Source organism: Lycorma delicatula, chromosome 1 (genome assembly GCF_047948215.1).
Source record: "Lycorma delicatula isolate Av1 chromosome 1, ASM4794821v1, whole genome shotgun sequence".
In the NCBI taxonomy this organism is placed as follows: Eukaryota; Metazoa; Arthropoda; class Insecta; order Hemiptera; family Fulgoridae; genus Lycorma; species Lycorma delicatula.
Genome location: NC_134455.1, coordinates 368,611,456 through 368,637,403, shown reverse-complemented (window position 1 = coordinate 368,637,403; position 25,948 = coordinate 368,611,456). Strand labels below are relative to the sequence as shown.

Here is a 25,948-nt window from a genome sequence, read left to right as displayed (position 1 = left end):
TGTTATTGAACAGTTTCTCACTGCTCTGTTCAGTGATTTATTTTAAAAAATTAAACTACTTCAAGGGTATAAAAACTAAATTACAATCCTAAAATTAACTGAGCTAAAAAGTGTAAAAATGAGTTAACTGTTATTTTATATTCCTTTTATTGGAATTTTTTGTTTTTCGATATGAATAGTTTACAACCGATAATTTTGTGCATTGACGAAGTGTTCCGATTGCTGTAGGTTATGTATGACAACCGTGGCAAATTGCGTACTATCCAGTATTTAAGATTATATGTTTCTGATGTTTTGAATATTTAATTGTATAATAAGGATTCTTCTAATTCTATATTTAAATTAACATTATGGATATAAGAGCCGAAATTGAGAGAAAGAAAAGACAACTGCTGGAAAGCAATATCATAGTGAGTAGTTTTTTAAAAATCTAACCTAAATTCCAATAGTGTGTGTATATACATATATATTTTTTTTTATTTGTTACTTAAAAAAAAAAACATGTTAGTTTATATATCTATTGCTTTGTTTTTCGCAACTACAAGTAACTTTTAAAAGAATTTCCTACTAAAAATTAGATAGATAAATGTAAGTGTTTTTAATTTCATGTTACGTTTATTAAATAAGAAAATCTCTTCCTTTTTTATATAAATAAGTACAAATTTTTAAATATGTTTCAATCTACTAAAACTGATCTTTGAATTCAGCCAAAATAACATGCAGGTGTACACCACTGGTAACTATTTGTATCTATGCTGTTAAGTGTGGGAATGTTTATGTTTACAGTGCATAATCGTTCTGCAGACATGTTATTGCCCAGATAGAGCATATTGCTCTGGGTTCAATAATAATTTTTGATTAGTGGGCAGGAATTATGTGTAATGGATTACTGTGAGCCATTTGTAAAATTTCATTGATCCAATTGTGGGGCACATGCTCAAAAAAATTAAAAGTTTAAGAGATTCTAGCCTTTTCTCTTATGGGTCTTTAGGATCATAGAAAAGTATTTTGTTGCAAGATATTTCCAAGAGCTGATCTGAAGAGACCTTTTTAAGGATTATTTTTAATTTTTTACTAGAAGGATAGATGAAATTCTGTTCAGGATCTTTAATTAGGTAATTAGATTATAAAAAATTAATTATTTAATTTTCCCCCTTAAAATTCATAAGGACTATTGATTTGTTTTATTTTAGTTAATTGTAATTAATTGATATATCTTTGTTATCCAGCAACCAAATAAAAAATATTTCAAGAGGTCTGAATTGGTTGCCAAACAAGAAGAAGAATATAAGAAAAAATATGGGATAACTGATGCAGAAACAAAAAATGAGAATACCAAAAATGCTGATGGTAAGTTATATAATTTGTCATTCATTATTGCTGTGTAGATTGTTATTTTTGCATTTTGGCCTTTTTTAGGATCCTGAGTTGTATGTTTACTTTCATATTAAATTTTAACATGTTATTTGAGCATCATAATTAAAACATTAATTTCCTCAAAAGTATAGTGATTCATTAATCATGATTTTACTTTTCCTTTTTTGTGATTATAAAAATACAATAAAACATTAAAATATTTACTATATTACAGTTATTTGGAAAGAATGAACAAATGACTGTGTTATTTGTCAGGTATGACCCTTTTGACAGTGTGCTGCAAAATTGCAGATGCATGCATTTTAGTGCTTGTTTGTGGTGATCAAGTAAAATAAACAAGTTTTGACATTTTCTGAAAAATTGATGTTTGAATTGTTACAAAGTACTTTATTTTACAAACATACAAAAAGATTTAGATTCAACTTTAAAAGATTCTTTTCCTTCTTTTCAACTGTAAAAAGTTGGATTCTAAATTTAAATATGATTATACATTCATTCACAATAATGAGTGCTTGTTACAACCCAAAAACTGCTATGACTGATAAAAAATCATCACGAAAGTCTGTAATGATGTATTAAAAGATTGCTGAATGTAAGTATGCGATCTTGCAAATATCTCAAAAGACCATGTCCGCTACATTTTATGCATGCTTTGAGCATGAAAAGCTTTCCACTCGGTGTCATATTTATTAGCAGTAAAAAAAAACGCATTCAACTGAACATTTCTCAAGAGTATTGACTTATTTAATCAGATTCCTCTGTTTCATCAATTTCTTATAACTTTAGATGGAACAAGAATACACCATTTTACATTAGAGATCAAGCAGTGGGTGAGAGCAGGTAAAAGTGTGCCAGAGAAAGTGAAAACAGTTCCATCTGCAGGAAAAGTCATGGCCATGGTTTTTTTTAGGTTTCTCATGCTCATAGACTACCTGGAAAAAGACAGGACCATCAATGGGAGTATTATGTTTCACTAGTGGATCAGTTGAAAAGTGCTATTCAGGTTAAATGTTCACATCTGGCCAAAAAGAAAGTGTTCTTTCACCACAATAATGCATCTCCATGTAAGTCATGGGTTGTTGCTGCAACACTCCATGACATATGCTTTGAAGTGCTTTCACATGTGCTGTATTCAACTCCCAGCAATTTTTTCCTCTTTTCAAACCTTAAGAAATGCCTCGCTGGATTAAGTTTCACTTCAAATGATGAGGTCAAAACTGAGATAACCAGTTATTTTGCAGAGTTGGAAAAATTACATTATACTGATGGTATTAAAAAAGTTTTAAAGTCATTGATCTAATTGACTGAATTGGAAGATGATTACATTGAAAATAAAATTCTGAAAATCTTTCATCTTCTTTGTCAGGCTAAGAATTTTTTGGATGGCCCTCGTATATTTTTTCCTTAATTGCTAAGATAATAATTTTCAAATGTAAATTATTTAAAAATGGGCACACTTATTTATTAAATTAGAAAAAAATAAATATATTTTTTCTTTGTCTTCAGTCATTTGACTGGTTTGATGAAGCTCTCCAAGATTCCCCATCTAGTGCTAGTCGTTTCATTTCAGTATACCCTCTACATCCTACATCCCTAACAATTTGTTTTACATATTCCAAATGTGGCCTGCCTACACAATTTTTCCCTTCTACCTGTCCTTCCAATATTAAAGCGACTATTCCAGGATGCCTTAGTATGTGGCCTATAAGTCTGTCTCTTCTTTTAACTATATTTTTCCAAATCCTTCTTTCTTCATCTATTTGCCGCAATACTTCTTCATTTGTCACTTTATCCACCCATCTGATTTTTAACATTCTCCTATAGCACCACATTTCAAAAGCTTCTAATTTTTTCTTCTCAGATACTCCGATTGTCCAAATTTCACTTCCATATAAAGCGACACTCCAAACATACATATTTTTTCATGAATAAGTTCTTGAAATCTGATTATTCAGTATTTTATACATAGATTTATTTTAATTAAATAAAATAGATAGGTGGAGGTAAGGTAAAACTGTTTCTATCTAAAATTAATTTCTGTTCAATCTTATTAAAGGCACTCCCTGTGAACAGATTTTACAGTAGTTTAGTTTTGTTAAAATGTGGTCTACTTGTTTTTTCAGTGTACTTATGTAGGTGGTGATGCAACATTAATTTTGAATCGATTCATTCATCTTCTTTTGGTGCTTCTCATCAGTCAAAGATACTGGTCGACCACTGCAAGGATCATCCTCAGTAATCGCTTTACCAGTTCTGATGCAAAAAATATTTTTGCCAATCTACTCACAGTACTTTCCATTAACAGTTTCCATAACAACCAGAAAATGAGTCCATAACAACCAGAAAATGAGAGGGCATGGGCCAAAGAGTTTTGGAATGTTAGTAGCGAGGGAATGAAATTACAAGATGGCAGTTCTATAACATTCCAGTGTGGATTACATTTCAGCCGTTCTTCATACATTTAAATACAGTTCATACAAATTTCATACAAGCAATTTGTGTGAGAATTTGAATCTCCTCTTTGAAAAATTATGATATGATTGTGAAATTTTATGAAAAACACTTTAAATTGTCTTAGACTAGTTCATATTAATATTTTTTCTTCTTCTGTGCCTAACTCTTAGGCAACTTAAGGAGTTACCCAAACTTATGCCATTATCAGAATTCACTTTTTATCTATATAGGGAGAAAAAGTGCAGCAGATGAAGGATCAGAACTGACCAATTTATCGCGCAGGGAAGTTGTTAGAAGACTTAGAGAACGTGGGGAACCAATTCTCTTATTTGGTGAAACTGAATTGGATGCTTTTAAAAGATTGAGACGTTGTGAAATATTGGAACCTGAAGTTAATAAGGTATGTATATAAACTTAAGTTAATTTTAATAAATAATATTGAAAAATTTGATTTTATTAATATTATAATTGTGATAATGTTCTCCAGACAGAATACGTTTCATACATTCAAGGCAACTTGTAATATTATAACGTTCTCTGTGATAAAACCTTTGTTATGGTACACACTAGCAGTAATTAATAATTATGTAATTTTTAAGTGCATAAATATGATTTACAAGAATGTATAAATAAAAACAAAAGCTATCAGCTCCTGTTAATTATTTTTTCTCGTAATTATTTCATGTGCAATTTTCTAACATCATTGATTCAAAAAATTTGGTGAAAAAATTATTCTAACTGTTCTGCTATGAGATGTGTTCAAAAAGTAATGAGAATTTTGAAATTTTACGAGTTGTATTAATTCGATTCTTGGGATTTTTTCGTTGTTGTATTGGTAAACATGTCTGAAAAGTATCTGTACATTTTTTGAATGTTTAGCCTGTTGTCAGCTGTCAAAAGGATAACATGTGTTTTGGTATGATCAACGATTTTTTATTTGTATAAATAATGGATCAGAGAATTTATATTACATTTTGCTATAAGAATTGGATAAAGTGTAGCAGTGTTTTAAAAATGTTAAATATTGCTTTTGGTGAGTCTGCTCTGAATAAAGCAAGGGTTTACAAGTGTTATAAGCATTTCCAAGAAGGTCGTGAAATCGTTGAAGATGACGAACGCCCCAGCACATCAACAACCAGTGAAAACATGGAAAAAGTGATAGAAATGATTATGAATGATCGCTGAATCACAGTCAGAGAAGTCACTGATGATGTTGGGATATCAATTGGCTCATGCCATAAAATTTTTTCGGATGTTTTGGGTATGAAACATGTGACAGTAAAATTTGTTCCAAAATTATTGAATTTCGAACAAAAACAGTGGCAAATGGAAGTTGCTAAATGAGATCCACAATGATGCAGAACTACTGAAACTTGTAATAATAGGTGATGAGACATCGGTTTATAGATATGATGTCGAAACTACGGCTCAATCATCCCAGTGGAGGGATGATCACCGTGTTCTTCGATTTTAATGGCAAAATGCATCATGATTTCTTGCCACAAGGTCAAACGATCAGTAAGGAGTATTACGTACAATTTCAATGCCATTTGCCTGAAGCAATCCAAAAAATGCCCAGATTTGTGGTAAAACAATTCATGGCTTTTGCACAATGATAATGTGTCTGCTCACACACCTCATTGGTTGTTCATCAATTAGCCAATTCAATACTGTAATGATACTCCAGCCCCTATATTCGCCAGACATGGCCCCATGTGACTTTTATATTCCCAAAAATAAAGAGAACCTTAAAGGGCCATTTTCAAAAAACTATTCCAAAAATCGAGTTCCAGAAGTGTTTGGGGAATTGAAAAAATGCTGGCATAAGTGTATAATATCTCATGGGAACCATTTTGAAAGGGATAACATTAATGTAGACGAATAAATAAAATTCTTTTTAAAAAACAAAAATTATCGTTATTTTTTAACACACTTTCATATATCTGATTGTTCTGAAAATTTAATTTGTATTGAAGTATTTAATTAATAATGGACTACATATTAATTTCACACTGTGAGATCTGATATTATGTCTTTAAAAAATAATGTGAAGGGAATAAAGTAGAGTAATAAATTGGATTTATTAGATGCTAATTTGAGTATATATGTACAGTATAATAGAGATGTAAGTAATAAAAATATTTTCACAATAATTAATTAAAATATTCAAAGTATATGAGGCTCAGTCAAATATAAACTGAACTTTTGTCTTCATAGGTCACTTACAAACAAAAAAGGCCTGGGAAGGAAGAATATTTATGCTGGAGATTTGAAATGGTGATGGACATTCAAGCTGCTTCGGCATTTGCATCTCTGTCAGAGTAAAATGTTCCATCGCCAGTTAGCCAATGTATTGTGAAGTTTCTTATGAATGAAGTGTCAAACCTTCTGAAAATTTGACTTCTTGTCCTGTTTGAGGGTATGATGTCATACTGAAGACTACAATCAGGTCAGCAAATTTAAAACTAGAAAATGAGTCACAGTAGGCATTCAAGGACAGGTGTGGTGGATGACAACATTTGATCGATCTGTGACTCCATTGAAGATGATCAGCATCTTATTGTAAATGAAATTGCTTTGGAAGTGGGTATCTGACATGAAAGTGCCAATTTCATTATCAAAAAGCACCTTAGTTTCTGCAAACTTTGTGCAACAATGGTCCCAAAATTTTTTACCTAAAATCAGAAACAGACCTTACAGGAAATGCCAAAGGCTCCTGAATATATTTCAACGAGAGGGAAATAATCTTTTACATTTAGTAGTCACATATCCATCAGTACATTCTCTAGTCAAAATTTGAGAGTATGGTATGAGTGTAGAGCCTTGCCCTGTAAAGATGAAAGCATGTCCATCAGCGGAAAGAGTCCTTTTAATCATCTTTTGTGACTGAAAAGATATATTGCTCATAATTTTCTTCACAAACATTGTACTGATTTTCATTATATCATTATATTCAGATATTTAGTAGTGCATGGTAAAGGTATAATACACATCAGAAGATGTGTTACAGTACTCAAAATTTGTACTAACATTATGAAAAGGAGAGTGTGTTTTAGAAACTCAAATCTATATTAATTATATTATTATGAGAAATTTGCAGTAGGACAAGATAATTTTGTCCGGGTATCCTTTCTGCATTAAAAATAGAATTAGATCAACAAGAGGATATGTGTCCTAATGTAATTAGGATGTGATTATATTAATTTTTGTTATTATGTATTGTGTTGTATCACATAATTTAAAAATATTGTTAAAAAAATTTCTTGTACTAAATCTTATCTTTCAAGATTATACTGCCTTATTACAGATTTTCAGCCTATTGTATGTGAATTCCCACGACCAAACTTCATAAAGTAAGGTAAAGTAAGGTATTCATATCCAAATAGGTAATTAAATGCAAAGGGATGGAGACTAGTGGTTTTTTCATGTTAACTAAATTTCATGCTAAAGACACAAACATGTAAAATACCTATTTAAAAAAATTTCTTCATAATTATATTATATAAAGATGATGATTACTCTAATAACAATAATCCAAATCTACTTAATTATTAAATATTTGAAAAACAAAACAAAGCTGTCTGCAGCAGTTAGTATAATGTATGGGAATTTTTTAACCTATAAAAATTAACCATTTATAGGCATATTGAAAATGTGCAAGAGTGTGAACAGGTTAAAAAATCCCCCAGTTATAATAATTATACCCTGATATTTTCCAATTAACTGAAATTAATTAATAGTTAATTAAATAAAAATAACTAGTCCACTGTACTATTAAGAACTGCAAGCTACATACAAGGACCATAGATTCAGTTCCTATTATTGATATAAATTTTTACAAAAAAATATAAATATATATGCTCTTCCTGAACTATGATTTTGACTAATTTTTCATGAAATGAAATATTTTGATTTAATTAAATTTTATATATTTTTTTATATATTTATTTCAGGGTTTCCGTAATGATTTTCAAGAAGCTATGGAGAAAGTGGAGGAAGATTACTTAGATGAGATTCTAGCATCAACAGCAAAATCAGGTGATTCCTCACAATCAGATTTTTTAAATCTTCAAGACTCACATTTGACTTATGAACGCATTCAAACTTTAGCTGCCAACTTGGGAAAAGGGGATCGACAAAATGATATGGAAGTTACTATGCAATTCTTGCAGGTATTTAATTTTCTTTTGTTTTAATCACGTTTGTATCTGAACTAATTATTCTTTTTTCTTAAAAAACAGTTCAACTCACTTTTTGCCCCTTTTTCAACTGAAAATCTTCATTGACTCTTTAGTTACTTGATATAGCAAATACATATTTCTCTTCCCTCTGAAAACTACAGTAAAAAGCTTGAACAAATAGTGTACCCAGTAATCATGTTAATGGTTAAAAGTCTGCTGAAATGTAATAGCAGAATGGAATGTCATTCAAAATGACATTCTACCATTTTGTAGTTTCATTCTTTTACTGCTAATATTCCAAAACCTGTTGACCCATCCCTTTCATTTTCTGTCAGTCACTATTGTTGTGGAGTCGAATACGCCTGCTATATCTTCACATCTAAAATTACTGATAAGTAATTGTAGTTTTTAACAGCAGAAAAAGTGAATATTAGTACACTCCATTGACTTCTAAAACCCATTTATGTGAATAGTGCAATAAAATTTTGTACATCGAATGTGGCTGAAGCAAACATTGAGGATGAACTTCAAATTGACAGTGTTCTTAATTTCAGAACATGTGTAACTGACTACCTGTAGACTGGATCGACTTAAATTTTGTACAATACACAGAGCCAATAATTCTGGAGCACAAGAATGCTAGGCCACACACATTGTGTGCAACCAGACTCTCCTGCACCCTCCATACCCAGCAGATTTGGCACCCTGCGATTTTTACTTCTTTGTGCAAATAAAGACGGTTATTAAACCCTTTAAGACCCTCTTTTATGGATGATGAACTTAAAGAAACAGTGAGGTCATGGATCAAGGAAAGCATTCTTCATTGACAGATTGAAAAACTGGTTCACTTTGGGGAGAAATGTGTAACTGTAAATAGTGACTGGAAAAATAAGCGTTAGTTTTTGTAGAAATAAAATGTATTTTTATGCCATATTTGTTTCATCTGGTTAGAGTTATGAGCAACTATATGTTACATTTCAGCTACTGTTGTAATATGCTATGCAGTACACTTGAAAATCAGTTAAAAATAAGTATTCTTATAACATTAAAATAGCTATCACTAATAGTTATATAATATTTTTATATAAGGAATTTACTTTACTACTTTCATGACACTAAATGAAATACAAAAATTTATAACACAGTTCAGTAAATGTTCACATTTGTTATTGGCTTAGTTTTGCCTCTAAGCCACAATTACTTTTGCTGTTATGTATATTAACTATATATTACAGCTTGTGAACTTAAAATGTAACGTAGATAAATGTACCATTTCACTTCACAAAAAGGAATGTAGCTCCCTGCATCCCCTAATTAAAAAAAAAGATGCTTTGTATAATTCTAGATTATCATACATTCATTAAAATAAACCTTTAAAAACACGTCTGTGGTCAATGAAATCATTTGTTTTTAATTTTAAGAGATATATATTTTTAAGGTTTTATTTTAAAAAAAACGTGTAATGAAGAAACTGGTATGTGTAACCAAGAAATGGTACCCACCTTCAGAATATTACTTGGTTACTAAAAGTCACACATGCAAAAAAAAAAATTAATTTCAATGGTTTATGTGGTTGTTAGCATTCACCCAGCATTGACACCGCATACATTACTTTTACTGATTTTAGGATCTTGTGAGGGAAATTATGCTAATTGACACCATTAATACATCTTTGAATTAAAATTATAAAAAATTATTTGGTACCAGGTTTTATGTTTCATTTATAAATAGTTTATCAAACAGTTTTAGATATTTATTAAACTCATTTAAGTTTCTTATACAACATTCATGTATGAAGGTCTTACTCTTACCTTTTTTTTAAAATAACTAATTTTCAAGAGGATGAAAGTAAGTTTTTTTTAATGTAATGATATTAACATTTGTGGTATAAAATATTTTTATTAGTTCATTATGGACCTTTGAGAATAAAAATTGAAGTAAGATACTTTATAGTGGAGATCTATATAACTATATAACAATAGTTGACAGTTTTAATATAACTGCAGTTATTAATCTCAATATGAACTACACTAGAGAGCTGGAAATACAATCAGTTTTTCTTATGTAACTAATGATAATTGGTAATTATTTGACTTAATACAGCTGCAATCTGATTTTCTCACGATAGTTTACATATTCATTGGACATTAAAAAATTCCTTTTACATTTTGTCTTTAACTCGTTACAACATAGCATTTGAAATAAATGTACTGCTTAAAATTTCCATTATATTTATTGTATTCTTGTTTACATGATTACTTTTATTTTTCAGTTTTTATTGAAAATGTGGGGGAATCAATTGAATAGTAGATCTACATCTGAGAAAATGGGTACGAAAGGTAAAATGGCATTAGCAACATTTACACAGACTCAGATTTATTTAAAGCCTTTACTAAGAAAGTTAAGAAGTAAAAGTCTGCCAGAAGATATTTCAGATAGTCTTACTGAGATCACTAGGCATTTACTCGACAGAAATTATATAATGGTAATCAAATAACAATTTGTATTAGATATTTACAGTAGTGATATAATTTTTATGTATAGATAAGAATGTCCATATGGATGCAAGTACTGATGCTTGGACTGTGCAGATTGACCTAGTATTCTTTTTTATATTGTAAAATTTTCTTTAGAAAATTTGTATAAATGTTAAAAAAAAACTACTTACTTTACTTTTCTTAAATTATGTTTTTAAGAAAAGTAGTGAAAATGACATACACCTTAGTTTAAAGGTTTTTTTTTAAATTATTGGTGAGTGCATATGATCATTTAATAAATTCAACCTTGTAATAATAGATTTCTGACAGATGAAAATGAAACAGACATATTAACATATTTTGAACCTATTCTGAGTCGTTCTATAAGAAAAGATTCATGTTATATCACTATTATAACATTTAATTTTCTGTAAATATCAATATCATTAGATAGTTTGCCTAACAAACCATCTTAACCCCTTTATGATATTGCTATGTCATTTTTTATTTTTTCATTGCTATTTTTTTTTCTTTAATCTATATTTTGTTATAATTATTCAGATGAACTATGTTCATCCAAATAAAAACCATTTTAATGTGGTTTTTATTTCACATTGAAGACAAATAGTTGTGAATAGTTTGGGTGATGTCTATACATATGTATCTTGCATAACTCAAAAACAATTAGCTGTTGAATGTTGAAATTTTGTATTTAGGACTTTTGTAACACATAGTTGTTCACCTCTACTTTTGATTGCAGTCAATTGGGCCAAAAATGTGTATTCAGTCAGACCTCTAAATAAAGCAGGATTTCAATTTTGAAACATTTGGATTTTTTCTTAACTGCAGTAATAAGCCCTCGATAGCTTTTCAACAATATTTATCATAAGTGATACTTATTTTCATTGGTTCCAGAGTTATAAACAAATAAAATTTTAATTAATGAAATATTTGGATCTTACAAGAGGAAGACAACTGTCGAATCAGACTTCATATACATATACGAAGGTTATTTTTTTTTCAAGGTTCGATCGGTCACAAAATTAAAACCACAGTGAAAATAAAATATTTTTTATTTGTAACAAATACTTACATAGTTACGCTATTTCTCTACATAGTCGCTACTCTGATTTAGACATTTGTCGTAACGTTGTACCAACTTTCCAATACCCTCGTCATAGAACGGAGCCGCCTGTGAATGAGAATACATCCACTGTTTGGATTGTACTTTTGTTTCTTCAGTTTCGAAATGGACCCGTGTCTCGTCCACTGTGACAATTTTGTTCAAAATTCTTCTCCTTCATTGTGGTAGCGCTGGAGAAACGTTAGGGAGGCGTCCATTCTCATTGTTTTGTGATGGTCGGACAGCATCTTGGGAACCCATCTCGCACACAGTTTGCGGTACTGAAGTCTCTCACTCACAACGGTGTAGAGAGCTGACCTTAAAATTTCAGGAAACGAATCGCTCAATACAGAAATTGTGAACCGACGATTTTCTCAAATCGCCTCATCCACTCGCTCAACGAGATCATTGGTTAAAACTCGCTTCCTTCCATGACCGCCTACATCATGAACATCTGTACATCCTGCTTTAAAGTTCCTGCATTGTCGCACTTTGCTGTCACTCATTGAAGTTTCACCGTACACATTACTTATTCGTCAATGAATTTCAGCCGCATTACACCCCTCAGCCTGAAGAAATCGAATTACCGCACGCACTTCACACTTGGCGGGAGATGCTATTGTTGTAGACATGTTTACGTACTAGCTGCGTGTTCAGAACTAAACAAAGTGACGCAGCGTGATTGAAGGCCATACTAGAGACGCTGCACAACACATATGCGCAAAGGTTCATCCGATTTTTGCGCGGGTTTTTATTTTGCGACCGATCGGACCTTGAAAAAAAATAAACCTCTTATGTATTTTTTTTAATTTAAATATATTGATATTAACCTCTGATTGTAAAAAAAAAAATTAATAATAAATAATAATTCAGTAAAAAATATATTAATGTATATGAAGTCAGATTCACCTACACCACATACTTACTTGAGTGATGTGAAACAAAATTAATATATAAACTAATATAAAATGCTAAGGAAATTTTTAGGGCTGTAGTATTTTTAGGACAGCATAATAAGTTTAGAGTTTAAAGTTTAGATAGATATAAGACTTACATTTATTTAAAGAGTAATAAAGGGACCTTTACTCTATCCTAATATTTCTCGTAAGATTGTTGAATTAATCATTGTATAAATATTTGATGTTAATAAAAACTAATAGTTTAGCAATTGTATAACTGTTGACTTTATTAAAGAACTGGAGGATCGTATCTCATTTTCAAATGAAGTGCAGCAAAAAATGTGTATATGTAATTTAATATCGTACAAGAAAGTCATGTAGTGTCCACATCAGATTTTTTATATTCACAAAAAACTTACTCATTTACTTGAATAAATTGTTTAATAATAAAAAATTTGAAATTACACAATTGAATTTATATTATAGATTGAGGAGAAATAACTATACTGTCCAAGCTGTAGATATTGAATTTTTATGGCTAAATTTTTATTTGTGGCTGTTAATTTAACTTTGATAAAAAAAATAAATAAAAATCATTCTTTTTATTTTTAAGCAGTATTATAATTTATTTTTCTTTCTTTCAGGCTAGTGATTCTTATCTACAAATGGCAATAGGAAATGCTCCTTGGCCAATAGGAGTTACTATGGTTGGTATCCATGCACGTACTGGTCGTGAAAAAATTTTTTCAAAAAATGTTGCACATGTATTGAATGATGAAACGCAAAGAAAATACATTCAAGCTTTAAAGAGGTTGATGACAAAATGCCAAGAATTCTATCCAACAGATCCTTCTCGTTGTGTAGAATATGCTGCACATTCAAAATGAAGGTAGTTTTTTATGCTTGTAGTCAAATGTGTATTACGTAGTACATTATACCTGATTACAAGAACTTTGAATTGTTACTTATAGGTAAATGATGATGTATCTATTACAGAGTAGCTTTTTTTTATTCTATTTTTGTGTAAGTTTGTTTCTATAAATGTTAATCTTTGTTCTTCTCCTAGGATTTCATAACCTATTCTACTTGGGAAACTAATAGAAGTTTATATAAACATATCCTAAAATGCTTCATTTGCAAGTTACAAGTAGTGAAAGATTTCGCTCAGATTTCAGCTACCCCGGTGAAATGAGGTTGTACTGAAATTTTAGGACATTTTAATTAATTTAGGATAGAATTAATGATTTCTTAAGATTTTTGACATGAAACTTAGAATAAAATAGGTCCCAGAATTGTGTCTGTAGCAGTTTTTAAGAAATCTTAAATGGGTAATAAACACATAAAATTTTTAATCAAAATTTGTAGAGAATTTAGTTAGTAAAATTCAAATTTTATTTAGAAACATTACTGTAAACAAAAATTAAATTTTTTTTTTGAGGATGTGTTAAATTTGTAAAACCAAAATTTACTGTTAAAAACATTTAAAAAACTGGAAATTACACAATAGTTATAAAATTAAAAAATTTACTTGATAATGTTTTTATTAATGACAGAAATACAAAATACAATTTCAAAGTATATCGGATACTGTGAACTGTGCTGTTAGCAAAGGTTTTTTGTGAATTTTAAGTTCTGCAACTTTTCTAATAAAAATCGACAACTCTACAAATATGTTTTGTTTACAGACGAGACAAATTTCACTCGAACTGGCGTCAACAACTTACGCAATGAGTATACATGGGCAGAAGTAAATGCGTATGAAATGATGGAAGGCAATTTTCAACACCAATTTGTCAATGTATGGTGGGGCCTTCTTCACAATCAGCTGTTTAAACCATTCATATTAACCTGGCTGCTTAAATGCTGGGGTCTATTTGCACTTTCTTCAAGAAAGTGCTGCAGCTCCATTAAGAGGTTTCTCTAGCACCACGCAAAGTATACTTCCAGCACGATGGTATACCTTCCAAACTTCTTTTGTGCTTTTTCCATTCACTTAAATCATTATTTCCCTGAGAAATTGATCGGTCATGGAGGAACACAGATCGGCTGGTCTAACACTTTTAGATTTTTGCTTCATGGGATGGATGAAAAGTATTGTATACAAAACAAAATAGTTTCTCATGAGAAATTAATTTTTTGCATTATAGATATGACTGAGCAACTTAAGGGTAGCCCTGAAGAACTAAAAAAGCAACAAAAGCAGTATAGAACAAGAAATATGTTGAAAATGGTAGGCTTATTTTATAACATTTATAATAAACTAGGACATATAATGCCCGTTTATCCTTGTTTTATTCTACATATTTTACACCATTTTGTTCAAAGTTAAATTCTAATTTTCTCAAAATTAAATTAAAGTTATTGTACATCAAACATAAAAAATAGGGTGTTTTACCCCAGTTTATTGGTATTCACCCCAGATTTCTCAAAAACTATTCCAAATACAGTTCTAGGACGTATTTTATTCAATTTTTCAGGTCAAAAACCATTAGAAGTCACTAATTCTGTTATGTAATTAACGTCCTAAAAATGGCAGTACAACCTCATTTCACCAGGGTAGCTGAAATCTGAGCAAAATATTTTTCTCTAGCCTTTTACTTTTGCAATAAAGCTACTATTTTAGGATTTTTATTGTATGCTGACAAAGCATTTTAGGATATGTTTATATGAACTTCTTCCATTATTTTCATAGGTTATGAAAGTCCTTCCTTTTCTGTTTAGCCGTCGGAACCACTGTAAGGTATTACTTCAGAGGATGATTTGTATGAATGTAAATTAAATCGTCTTTGGTCGACCGTTACTGTGGTATGTGGTTAATTGAAACCTAACCACCAAAGAACACTGGTATTCACTATGTAATACTAGTACTCAAATCCGTATAAAAGTAACTGTCTTTTATGTAGGTTATGAAAGTCCTGAGAGAACTTCGTGATACACCTGTATTATTTATTATATATTTATATATTGTTCATACTTTGTTTATAAATTTATTTATTTATATTTATGTCTGATTTATTCCTTATATAGTGTGCTTCTTTTTTAAATTAGATTGATTCTTTAAATAAATTATCTGTGTGGATGAAGAGGAGCGTATTTTTTTTTTGCAATAGGTGAAAAGTTTTTTTGTTTTTGTTATATTTTCTCGCTTACAGTACATATAAATAACAAATATGACATTTTGAAGTCTGTGATAATTTTTTAATTGAGTTTTAATTAATTTTTTTGTTGAGCTAGTAGTGTAAAAAATGTAGGTGCATTAAGCTCTTATGGACCTACATAGACCACAGTATTACAGATATAACCTCAATTAGCTCATGAAATAAAAATGAGATCGATCTTAATCTATAATTTATTTTGGTTAATATGAACAATATTTTTTTGTAATTATACATTTTATTGGTTTTTTTTATACATGTAACATTATAAACTGATATAAAAACGAATAGTAAAAAGATAGAAGAAAAAAGTACAAATAAAATTAGTAATGAAATTATCATAAAAATGTCAAAAATTATCATTGTTATAATAAAAATATTTAAAACATGTACAAAAACAAAAAAAAGTTAGAGAAAAATGTTGATACATGAATAAAATGGTAGAAAACTAAACCAGTAAAAATAAAAAGGTTTTGTTTGGAGTAAATACAAAATTTTAAATAATGAAATAAACATAAGCATGACATAAAATTAAATGAACATAAAAACATCAATTACATAATATAAATTTTCAATAATATGTTTTTTTTTTGTGGTAGATTTTAACATTTTTCTGGGTGCAGATAAGACCGGGTTGGTCTAGTGGTGAATGCGTCTTCCCAAATCAGCTGATTTGGAAGTCAAGAGTTCCAGCGTTCGAGTCCTAATAAAGCCAGATATTTTTACACGGATTTGAATACTAGATCGTGGATACTGGTGTTCTTTGGTGGTTGGGTTTCAATTAACCACACATCTCAGGAATGGTCGAACTGAGAATGTACAAGACTACTACACTTCATTACATATCATCCTCATTCATCCTCTGAAGAATTATCTTAACGGTAGTTACCGGAGGCTAAACAGGAAAAGAGAAAGAGAGAGGGCACATGTTGCAAAAATACACAGTTTCTTTGTGTATTTTATTTTTTTAGCAAACGCGACAGAGGGTCGATCCCTTTCCTGCTTTTCCAATAAAATGAGGTTTTCCGTCCTGTTGTTGCTCCAAGGGGGCTTGTAATCTGCAGTTGTGATACAACATTGATCAGAACTTGCAACACTGTCAATGAATTCAACACTTTCTTCAACATCCATTTCCTCATCATCTCTTTGTGGACATCCTCTGACATAGATCTATTAAGTAGATATCATCAGAAAAATTTGAGCTACTTACGTTAAACGCCATCTTTGGCGCACACAAAAAAGACATTACATGAGTGCCACTCCCATTACCGTCCAGTTTTCATTGCTGGCAACTTGATTAAAAAAAAATGCATAAACAACAAAAACTGTGTAATCCTACTAAATGTATAGCATTAACTGATATATAAAAGCTTCAGTAATACGTCACAACTTTAGTGGATATATGCGCTAGTCCTGTAAAATCTAGAACCACATGTGGATAAATTCACAAACCACCCAAAATGAAAATTTTGTGTATATGGTTATATCCGCTAGAAAATATTTCTTGTTATTCTGTCTTAAATATTTCTTTATGTGGCTTGTTGTTTGATAGGTAATACTGTGTTTACTGTTATCATATATATCTTAGTTGTATTCTGAACTACTGATAAAAATAATAATTTTATAAAATAAAATACTTTCATTAGAATAGAGGATGAAGAGGAAGGTAAACTCAGATTCAAAAAGGAGCGAGACAAGAATACCTTTTTGTAGCCTAATCCACATTTTATATATATATATATAAACGCTCTATGCTTTTGATACAGATGGGTGCAGTTAAAGTTGTTTTAAAGACACTCATCATTTGTCTCTTTTTGCCAAGATTGTTCTTTGTATTTGATTTAGACATGTATCAGCCTCATAGAGGGTCTTATAAAGCAATAGTTTTTGTTCTACAAGGCACATGGTGAAGAACCCACAATGACTGCTGGTGTAACAAGTCCACAAGGTAGGACTCGCCTTAGTCCTGCTTGAGCTCTTTTCAGAGCGGAGGTCGTAATCAATGTTTTCATAACTGCTTGTACTTGTGTAAATGATATAGCAGTGGCTAAAAGGTGCAGAAAATGACAGGAAGACAATCAGGGTTGTGACTGCTTGAATGTTACCCCAGGCAGTTATCACATTTCAGGCTTTCCAACAAATTAGTATTTCCATCTTCTCCTTTGATGATAGAAGCCAAGCTAGTCAGACAGGTATGTCCACCAAAACAGGCAGGTGTGGTACCAAAACATAGTCTGATTAGTGATTAGTGATTTTATTAAGGCTTGGGGCAGGACTGGTTCTATAGCACAATTCCTCATGGCCTCTAGTAGCACAATTTAAGAATCAATGTGATCAGTTGTTGGGGTTTCTTGAAACCTCTCGCCTTGAAGTACCTCTTCAGCAGTTCTCAGACAAATGATCCTGAGGCTTAATGAGTTTAAGGCAAAGTTTTCTGTTTTGGCGAATGGATTTGAGGTGCTTGCCTCTAAGCCAACTGACGTCAAGGAGGTTATAGTTAAAGAGCCAGTTTCCATTCTGATATCAGTACCTGTGCCTATTAGGGTGGAGTGGTAACACTGCGCCGAAGTGCTTAAATTCAAGTCCAATTAACCACACAACTCAGGAATGGTCAACCTGAGATTGAACAAGATTACACTTCATTTACATTCATACATATCACCCTCTGAAGTAATACCTTATGGTGGTTCCAAATGCTAAATAGAAAAAAGAGGAGAGAGGCCAGCTTAGTTCACAAGCAGCCAAGTCATCTTCCTTAACAGGAAGAAGGGCTCCATTAAAAAAGTTGATAATATTAGAGAAAAATTTCAGACTGCCCTTCAGGGCAAGAGGTAAAATTTGAAAATTAGGAATGTAAGAATGTAAAGGATAATAGGAATGGTTGTCATAGCCTATGACAAAGAGACAGTCACTTCAGAATCTGTCGTATGTAAAAGGAGGTCTCAAGTCATTGACTATGATATAGATTGTCACCTGTCCAAGGAGGAGAATTTGCCTCATATGGGAGCAAAACATTCACTTGGATGAGCCAAAATTTGTGTCCGAGTGCAGGTTTTTGTTCAAAACTGGTAGACATGATGTCCAAAGGTATCATGATATATTTGAAGTTGGGCCTGCTTTGTTTAACATGTTTGTTGCTGGGGATAGGTTGTTTGTGGATTTCTCTTCTTGTAGAGTCAAGGAGTGCATTGATATTTTAAGTGTTATAGATTTGATCACAGGGCTAAATTCTGTTTATGCTTCACTCTGTGCACATTGTGGTGAGGAGGATCACAAGCGTAAAGTGTCCTAAAAGGTCTGAGGCTTCTACTTGTATAAATTGCAGAAGGCTGCACAAGGATTGCAAGCACTCTGTCAATAGTAAGGACTGGGGTTGTTATTTGAGAGCTGTTGTATATTTTATTCATTGCATGGTTAAGTTTGGACAACTAATTTCTCGAGGTGCTTACATTGCTCAGATTGAGTTAAGTGAAATTGTTAAAAGGAGATGCCTCGATAAAATTCTAGAAGAATTATATCGATATATATAATTACTGGGTGATGTATGGTACATATATAGTACAGGGTGATCTGACAGATTTTATTGGTTTGAAAAAATCTTATACTGGAAGTAAAAGAATGTCTGCAGCTCTGTGTAGGAGGATATTGGATTATGTCTTTGAGGCAAGTTTCTGATACTCATCATGTCACTGTTAAACTTGTTATTGATGTACTTGATTTCTGTGCTGTTAGTTTGTATTTTCAATATAGAGATCCCCTTAGGAACATTTAGAAAGGTGAGATAGAATTCTTGGTCTCATTGGTAACTGTCCTATAGTGCTAGGTGCTGATGTTTAATGCTAAGTTGCTTCTTTGGCATAGTAAAGTCACAGATGATAGCGGAGAATTAGTTGAAGGTTTTTTGTACAGTATGGATTAGAAGGTTTTTAATGACTTGACGAGATACCAACATTAGATTACCAATTATTTTTGATTTGGCTAGGGAGTTGCGAGACTCTTATTGATGTAATGTCCCTGTTTATAGGGGCGCTTCCTGCTCAGGAAGGTAGACTGGCCTAAATTTGTTAATATTCTCTTTGCAAGACTGCATGTCTTAGACCGAAGTCTGGATGATATTCAGCTGGAAGACCTGGTAGAAAAACTTTTTCTGGCTCATCGATGCTGCTGAGAATCATTCCCCATAATTTGGTCGAGAGGGAATTGTCCCTTGGTGGAATAGACAGTTGTCTTTTTTGAAACAGTGTGAACTGTCTCAAGAGAGCTGCACAGCAGAAGAGAGATTCTGTACCATGAGCAGTTTTGGAGATGACTGCCATCAAGGCAGAGGTTTGAATATTTTCATTTGGTCATGACATCAGAAAGGGATTCTTTGTATTTATTAGAGAGCAAGTAAATAAAGGATCCTGGGGTGTCGTGTATAGAGTACTAGGATATAAGTGTAAGAAAAATATTCTGTTGACTCTCTCAACCTAGCAAGGTGTTGTTTCTAATAAAGCAGAGATTTTAAATATTTTAGTGAATGATTTATTGCCAGATGATGTGACTAATGAAACCTCGTATCGTCTGTGAGGAAGTTTATGCTTTTTTCTCTAGGTATGTTGTTAGATAACTTGCAATTCTGGTAGGAATAATACCCCAAATTTTGATGGAATCACAATGGAGCTCCTTGACCATTCTTTCAGAATTTATGTTGGTACTTTGACTAGAAATTTAATAGAATGCTCTTTGCTGGAAAAAAGTTGTTCTAAAATTGTTGTTTAAAGGTAGTGACTAGGACCCCACTATGAGCCTTTAATACCTTTATACCTCTTAATACCTTTAATGCTCCTGCCTGTTATTGGAAAAGTTTTTGAGAAGGTATTGTATCTTTGTATTACATTAAATTCTGCTAAGTTGATGGATGATCAGTATGGTTTTTGACCGGGTAGCGGCACAAAGATGCTATTCTTAAGGTTATGAACCTTATTTCTTTTAATGATCTTGAGTATCTTTTTGGACTTATCAGGGGCTTTTAATCATTTGTGGTGACCCTCTGCCCTGTTCCAGCTGCAAAAGCATGATTGTATGCAGATTGAGCTGAGTGTGTTACATATAATTATTTCTGCAATTGAGATGGAATCTCAGAAGTAGGAAATACACTATCCGGTTGCCCACATAGTGCTTCAGGACTCCTGTTCTGGGTTGTTGAAGTCGATTCTTTGATGTGATTGAGGTTACTCAGTGGATGCTGTGTCATCGCGGATGGGCTTTTGCTGGTTAAAGGCAATTCAAGGAATGAGATTGAATTCTGGGCATCCCAGGCTTACAAGATACTCCAGTTGTAGAGTGCAGCATTGCAAGATTGTGTTTAGCCCAGAGAAAAGAATAATGATGTTGCTCAAGGGCAGACTTACATGACAACTTCATGTATCAATGGCAGGTCATCGAATTAAGTGTTCTACTACAGGTGTTATCCTTGATGATAATAATCTTCTATTCAAGGAGCACTTTCAATATGCTGCCAGAAAGGATTGTTCTGCTTTCTTCGGTGTTTGGAGAGCAGTTCACCCTAATTGAGAGCTTAATTTCAAAACCATGTGTGTTCTATATAAGGGTGTATGCAAAGCTGTAATGCTGTATGCTGCACCTGTCTGGGGTCACGGTCTAGGGTCAAATGAGATTTAAATGTAATAGAAATATTTTGTTGAAAGGCCCAGTACCTTCCTATTGGTGCCTACAGGACTGTCTCTCGAGAGGCAGTCCTTATTATTTCTGGTATTAAGCTCATTGATATCCTTGTGATATCTGAGCAACATTTACGTTATGATACTAAGAAGTTAGGCCAACTTACCTCTAATCCACTGGGTTGGTCTAGTGGTGAACGCGTCTTCCCAAATCAGCTGATTTGGAAGTCAAGAGTTCCAGCGTTCAAGTCCTAATAAAGTCAGTTATTTTTATATGGATTTGAATACTAGATTGTGAATACTTGTGTTTTTTGGTAGTTGGGTTTCAATTACCACACATTTCAGGAATGGTCGAACTGAGACTGTATAAGACTATACACTTCATTTACACTTGTTCATATCGTCCTCTGAAGTAATACCTGAACAGTAATTTCCAGAGGCTAAACAGGAAAAAGAAAAGAAGGCCAACTTACATCTGGGCGCGTAAATTAAATAGACAACCAAGGTTTCAATTTACAGCAGGTCAGGTGGACTAAATTGTCTGGTGGCTGTTACATGCATGGTATTTTTTCTGATGTGAGAAATATATAATTAGTTAGCTGACCTTCTCCCAGTCGACATATTACTTGATTTTTATAAATTATTCCTGATTATAAATTTTTTTTATAAATTATTTAAATTATTTTATTAATTATTCCTGATTTTTATAAATCAAGAGAACTTAGTAAATTTAATTGTGAGACAGAATTGTGTTCTTGTTGCGATCATATTGTTAATGATAACAGGTGGTTACGATTTCACTGGAGGCAATCTTGGTGATTGCAGGCATGAAACAGATATATTTGACTGTGTCTGAGATGATCTCTTTCAGATGTTGGTTTGCTGGGTCCCCTCTTGAGTGAGTACACCCCTAACAAGTACATAGCTTTTTGGGAATGATGCTTTCGGGTACAGATTGCAGAGACTTGGCCTGGTGGACTCCAGTATATGTCCACAATGTGGACAGTTGGACGATGCCTATCATGTTCTTTACATATGCCCCTAGTACAAGCCAATGCGCACGAATACTATTTGCCAGCTTGATATTATTGGGTCAGTGTTAGATCTCCATGTAAATTGGAGGGACTGAGCCGAGTGGGCAATCATCTCATTTCAACATTTACTTAGCAAGAGAAAGGATTGCCAAAGAAGTTAGGATTCAACTTGGATTTGCCTTATGGTTAATGTTTTTGTTTTATTATTGTTTCTTGTTTTCGTATTGTTTTGCACTAACGTTGCATGTTGCATCTCAACTTTGTCCTATTTTTAGACTTTCTAGTAAGTCTTGTTAAAGACGAACAAGGCAGAGAGATGCCTTTTGCTGAAATTTTGAAGATGACCTCTCTGGTAAAACCCATCAGGGCTAGGTACAGAGGGGATGGCATGGCAACTGAAACCATCACATGGAGGGCAGAGGGCATCTTTCCCTATGGGATCAGGGTGTGGCGATCAACACATGTTTTGTTGGTATGAGGATAGTATTTTTGGTCAGATATTTTGTGTGAAACCTAAAAGTGTTGGAGGCATTCTCACTTCTGTGAATTGATTAATTTGATAGTTGTAAGTTATTTTAGGTGGTTGCTGTTGGAAGAGGACATACAAAGGCGATAGATAGTAGGTTATGTAAATGCACTGATGGAAAATTTCTGCCAAGGCACTTGCATCTGTAGGATCCTGTCATCAGCCCAACTGATGACTGTGTTGTTATCAAGTTTAGATAAAAGATGACTTCCGGTGAAGCCCATCAGGGCTAGGAATGGAGATCAGGAGTTCCCAAACATACCTGCTCTCACCCTCTACCCAAGATGGTTCACTAATCGCTCTGGAATGTGAACAACATCGATCACATAAGTTCACATTTATTGATTTTATTTGAACCTAAATCCTCTTGGTTTTTGGGGATTTAGGTTCAAATAAGAACAGTGTATCTCAAAAACAAGAACTAAAAGTGAAATTTTAATTAAAAAAGTGTCAACAATTTTTTTTATCTCCAGAAATACTACTTGAAGAGTTAGACGAAATAACATGGTTTTTAATAATGGCTGACTCTTCAACCGCAGTTAAAATAGATCTCTGTGACTGTAAAATGTTTTAGAGCTTGAAACATTGCCTGGAGAGGAAACGGTGATCAATTAAACAAAAATGTGTTTTTTGTTTTAAGTCATATTTTATAGATACATTTATTGCTGTTTTACACAGTACAGATATCAATTTCAGATTTTACTTTAAAATCAATGACCATAAAAATCTTTTTCAAAAATTATCTCCCAGTTCTTCCAGAAAGTGGAATAGGGGAGGTTATTATATGGCATATGTGGATAACTGCATCAACGATGAAGCAGATATTCTTATGGTTGATATTGGGGTAATAATTTTGAGGGTGTTTTAGGTTTTTCCATGTTGTCCATATGGCTCAGCTGAAGAAGTTTTACTGATTAATTGCCTGCTTTAGAGCAAGTACAACAAATTATAGAACCACTTCCTGCTTTAGAGCAAGTATAGAACCACTTACTTTTTGTTTGTAGTAAATTTCCCTGTATTCCTTATTTCTCAAAGGTCAAATGTAGAATTGCGGGTCCTACATAGTCACTTATTCAACAAAGTTTTTGAGGAAATGGAAGAGCAGTGTCAGCTCTTAGACAGTAAGCGATTAAAGTTATATGAGGCAGGGTGTATTTATGATTTGCAGCTCTTGAAGCACACAACCTGCAGTTTTATAAAAATTGCTTCAGCTACTATGATCTGTAGAAAGCTAATCTTGACAGCCTGCTTCAGTTGTCATGGGTCAATCTTTAACCATCATTTACACAATCAACCAGAATAAACTTTAAATAAGATTTTATCAAACTTTGAAAGATTCTCTTTTAAGTGATTTTTGTTCAAAACACATAGACAATAGACATTACGATTTCATTTTCAGTCTTTAATTTCCTTGATTTTTAAACTTAATTGATGATTTTTTTTCTTAAAAGTCAAGGTAGCTTTTGATGAACATTATATAATATAAATTTTTCTTAGTTGAATTTAATAAAAAAAAAGTTTATTTAAAAATAATTGATTTAGAAATTTTTTGTCCTGCATGAACATAACTGAGTACAACATAACTGATTTGAATTAGGTCATAAAATTTGTAATACTGAATGGATAAAACTATACATAATGTAGATATGTTGAAAAATATACAGGATTATAACAACAATAGTTTATTAATATTTAATAACAGTCTTTAAAAGAATTTTACTTATTCATCAAGGCTGTCATTTTTTTCTTCATTATCATTATCATCATCATCATCATCATTGATTACAAGTTTTCTTCTGGTAGATCTAACCGGTCGACTTGATGGCCCCACAGATTTAAATTCTTTTCCACTATCTGGAAAAAAAATTCAGTTTGTTTCATATCCAGATTAAAAAAAATGAAGTTGCACAAAAAAAATTTGATATTATGGTGTATAATCGACATTTTTGCTCTAATTTCATTTCACAATGTTAATACGTATTATATATATATATATATATATATATATATATATATATATATATACTGCTATTATTGTAACATATAAAGATTGTAAAAGTAAGTAAAAGAGAAAACATTTTGCCACTTTGTGTGTTCAGTAGAACTGGTTGTTAATCAAATGTGTAATCCAATTATCCTCCCCCAACTACAGGATTATTAAAGCTTGTTAAATTAGATTATGATGGAAAGAAGTACTTCTTAATAATGTGTAATGAATATTTTCACTTGTAAACATATCAATTGTTACTGTTACTATATATGTACCTCTGAGTTTTTATGATATGATTGTAGTTTAACAAGAAAAGTATATTTTCTGAATTTAGAGGCCTGAAATTTGAGATAAATATGATTTACCTTGAGACTGACAATTTAAAAACTTATCTATATAAATAAAAAATACCAATCATTTTATTAAATTTATTTGTTATAAATACCACTGCTTTATTATTATCTAACTTAAATTAAATCAAATCCATTAGTCACCTTAAGCAGGATATAGAAAAGATGTTCTTAACTTTTCAAAAGGTACCTCCAGTATCTAAACACAAGTTAATTAATTCTAATTCATACAATTATAAAAATGAAAGAATTAAAAAACTCTGAATATCTTTATTTTGCTCATTAAATGTGTCTTTTAAAAATTAACAACATAACAGAAAATTTTTCAAACATAGCATGCATTAACAATCTGTGAGTGTATGGCATTCTAGCAAAAATGTTAGCTAGTAAATTGCTATGGGTGTTCAATTTATTCAGTCACACAAAACTAATCATTTGTTCTTTTTTCCAGAGAAATGACAACCCAATTGTACACAACTACTAGGAAAAGAATCCTGATAAAAATACAACTTCAAGAAGAGTGAAATGTACGAAAGGTGTGAAATTACACTTTTCTAAACTAATTTCAAATAGAAGCTGATCTTAAGCGGGTTGATTTGTTAACATCATAAATTTGAGATTTATAACATTTTATATTTATGAAATTTCAAATATATGTTTAAAAACATATATACTCATTGTAATTAAAGTTGTAAATATATTCAATATTTTTATTATAA

The 25,948-nt window shown here is 31.7% G+C and overlaps 2 protein-coding genes across 3 annotated transcripts in view; one reads left to right on the top strand and one right to left on the bottom strand.

Moving 5' to 3' along the window:
- Positions 1 to 25,948, top strand: Prp18 (pre-mRNA processing factor 18). Of its 2 annotated transcripts, none has more exons than XR_012754692.1 (7): positions 1 to 410; positions 1,230 to 1,350; positions 4,062 to 4,231; positions 7,785 to 8,003; positions 10,285 to 10,497; positions 13,156 to 13,482; positions 25,681 to 25,948. XR_012754692.1 is itself a non-coding variant. In XM_075353672.1 (7 exons), the coding sequence occupies exons 1-6, from the start codon at positions 351 to 353 to the stop codon at positions 13,396 to 13,398; spliced, it is 1,026 nt and encodes a 341-aa protein (XP_075209787.1). In that variant the 5' UTR covers positions 3 to 350; the 3' UTR covers positions 13,399 to 13,400; positions 25,681 to 25,948. The 2 variants fall into 2 exon arrangements, 1 of the variants encoding a protein (XP_075209787.1); XM_075353672.1 differs by having other exon boundaries at positions 3 to 410; positions 13,156 to 13,400.
- Cap-D2 (CAP-D2 condensin subunit) overlaps positions 24,390 to 25,948 on the bottom strand; it is a 127,487-nt gene continuing 125,928 nt past the window's right edge. The window contains exon 27 of the mRNA XM_075354479.1: positions 24,390 to 24,743. Within this exon, the coding sequence (XP_075210594.1) occupies positions 24,610 to 24,743 (134 nt within the window). The 3' untranslated portion in view covers positions 24,390 to 24,609. The remainder of the gene's footprint in view (positions 24,744 to 25,948) is intronic.

Coding starts and splice junctions, on each gene's coding strand:
- Prp18 (XM_075353672.1), top strand. CDS start 351: ATGGATATAAGAGCCGAAATTGAGAGAAAGAAAAGACAACTGCTGGAA. Junction 8,004..10,284: donor TTACTATGCAATTCTTGCAG/GTATTTAATTTT, acceptor TTTATTTTTCAG/TTTTTATTGAAAATGTGGGG. Junction 10,498..13,155: donor TCGACAGAAATTATATAATG/GTAATCAAATAA, acceptor TCTTTCTTTCAG/GCTAGTGATTCTTATCTACA.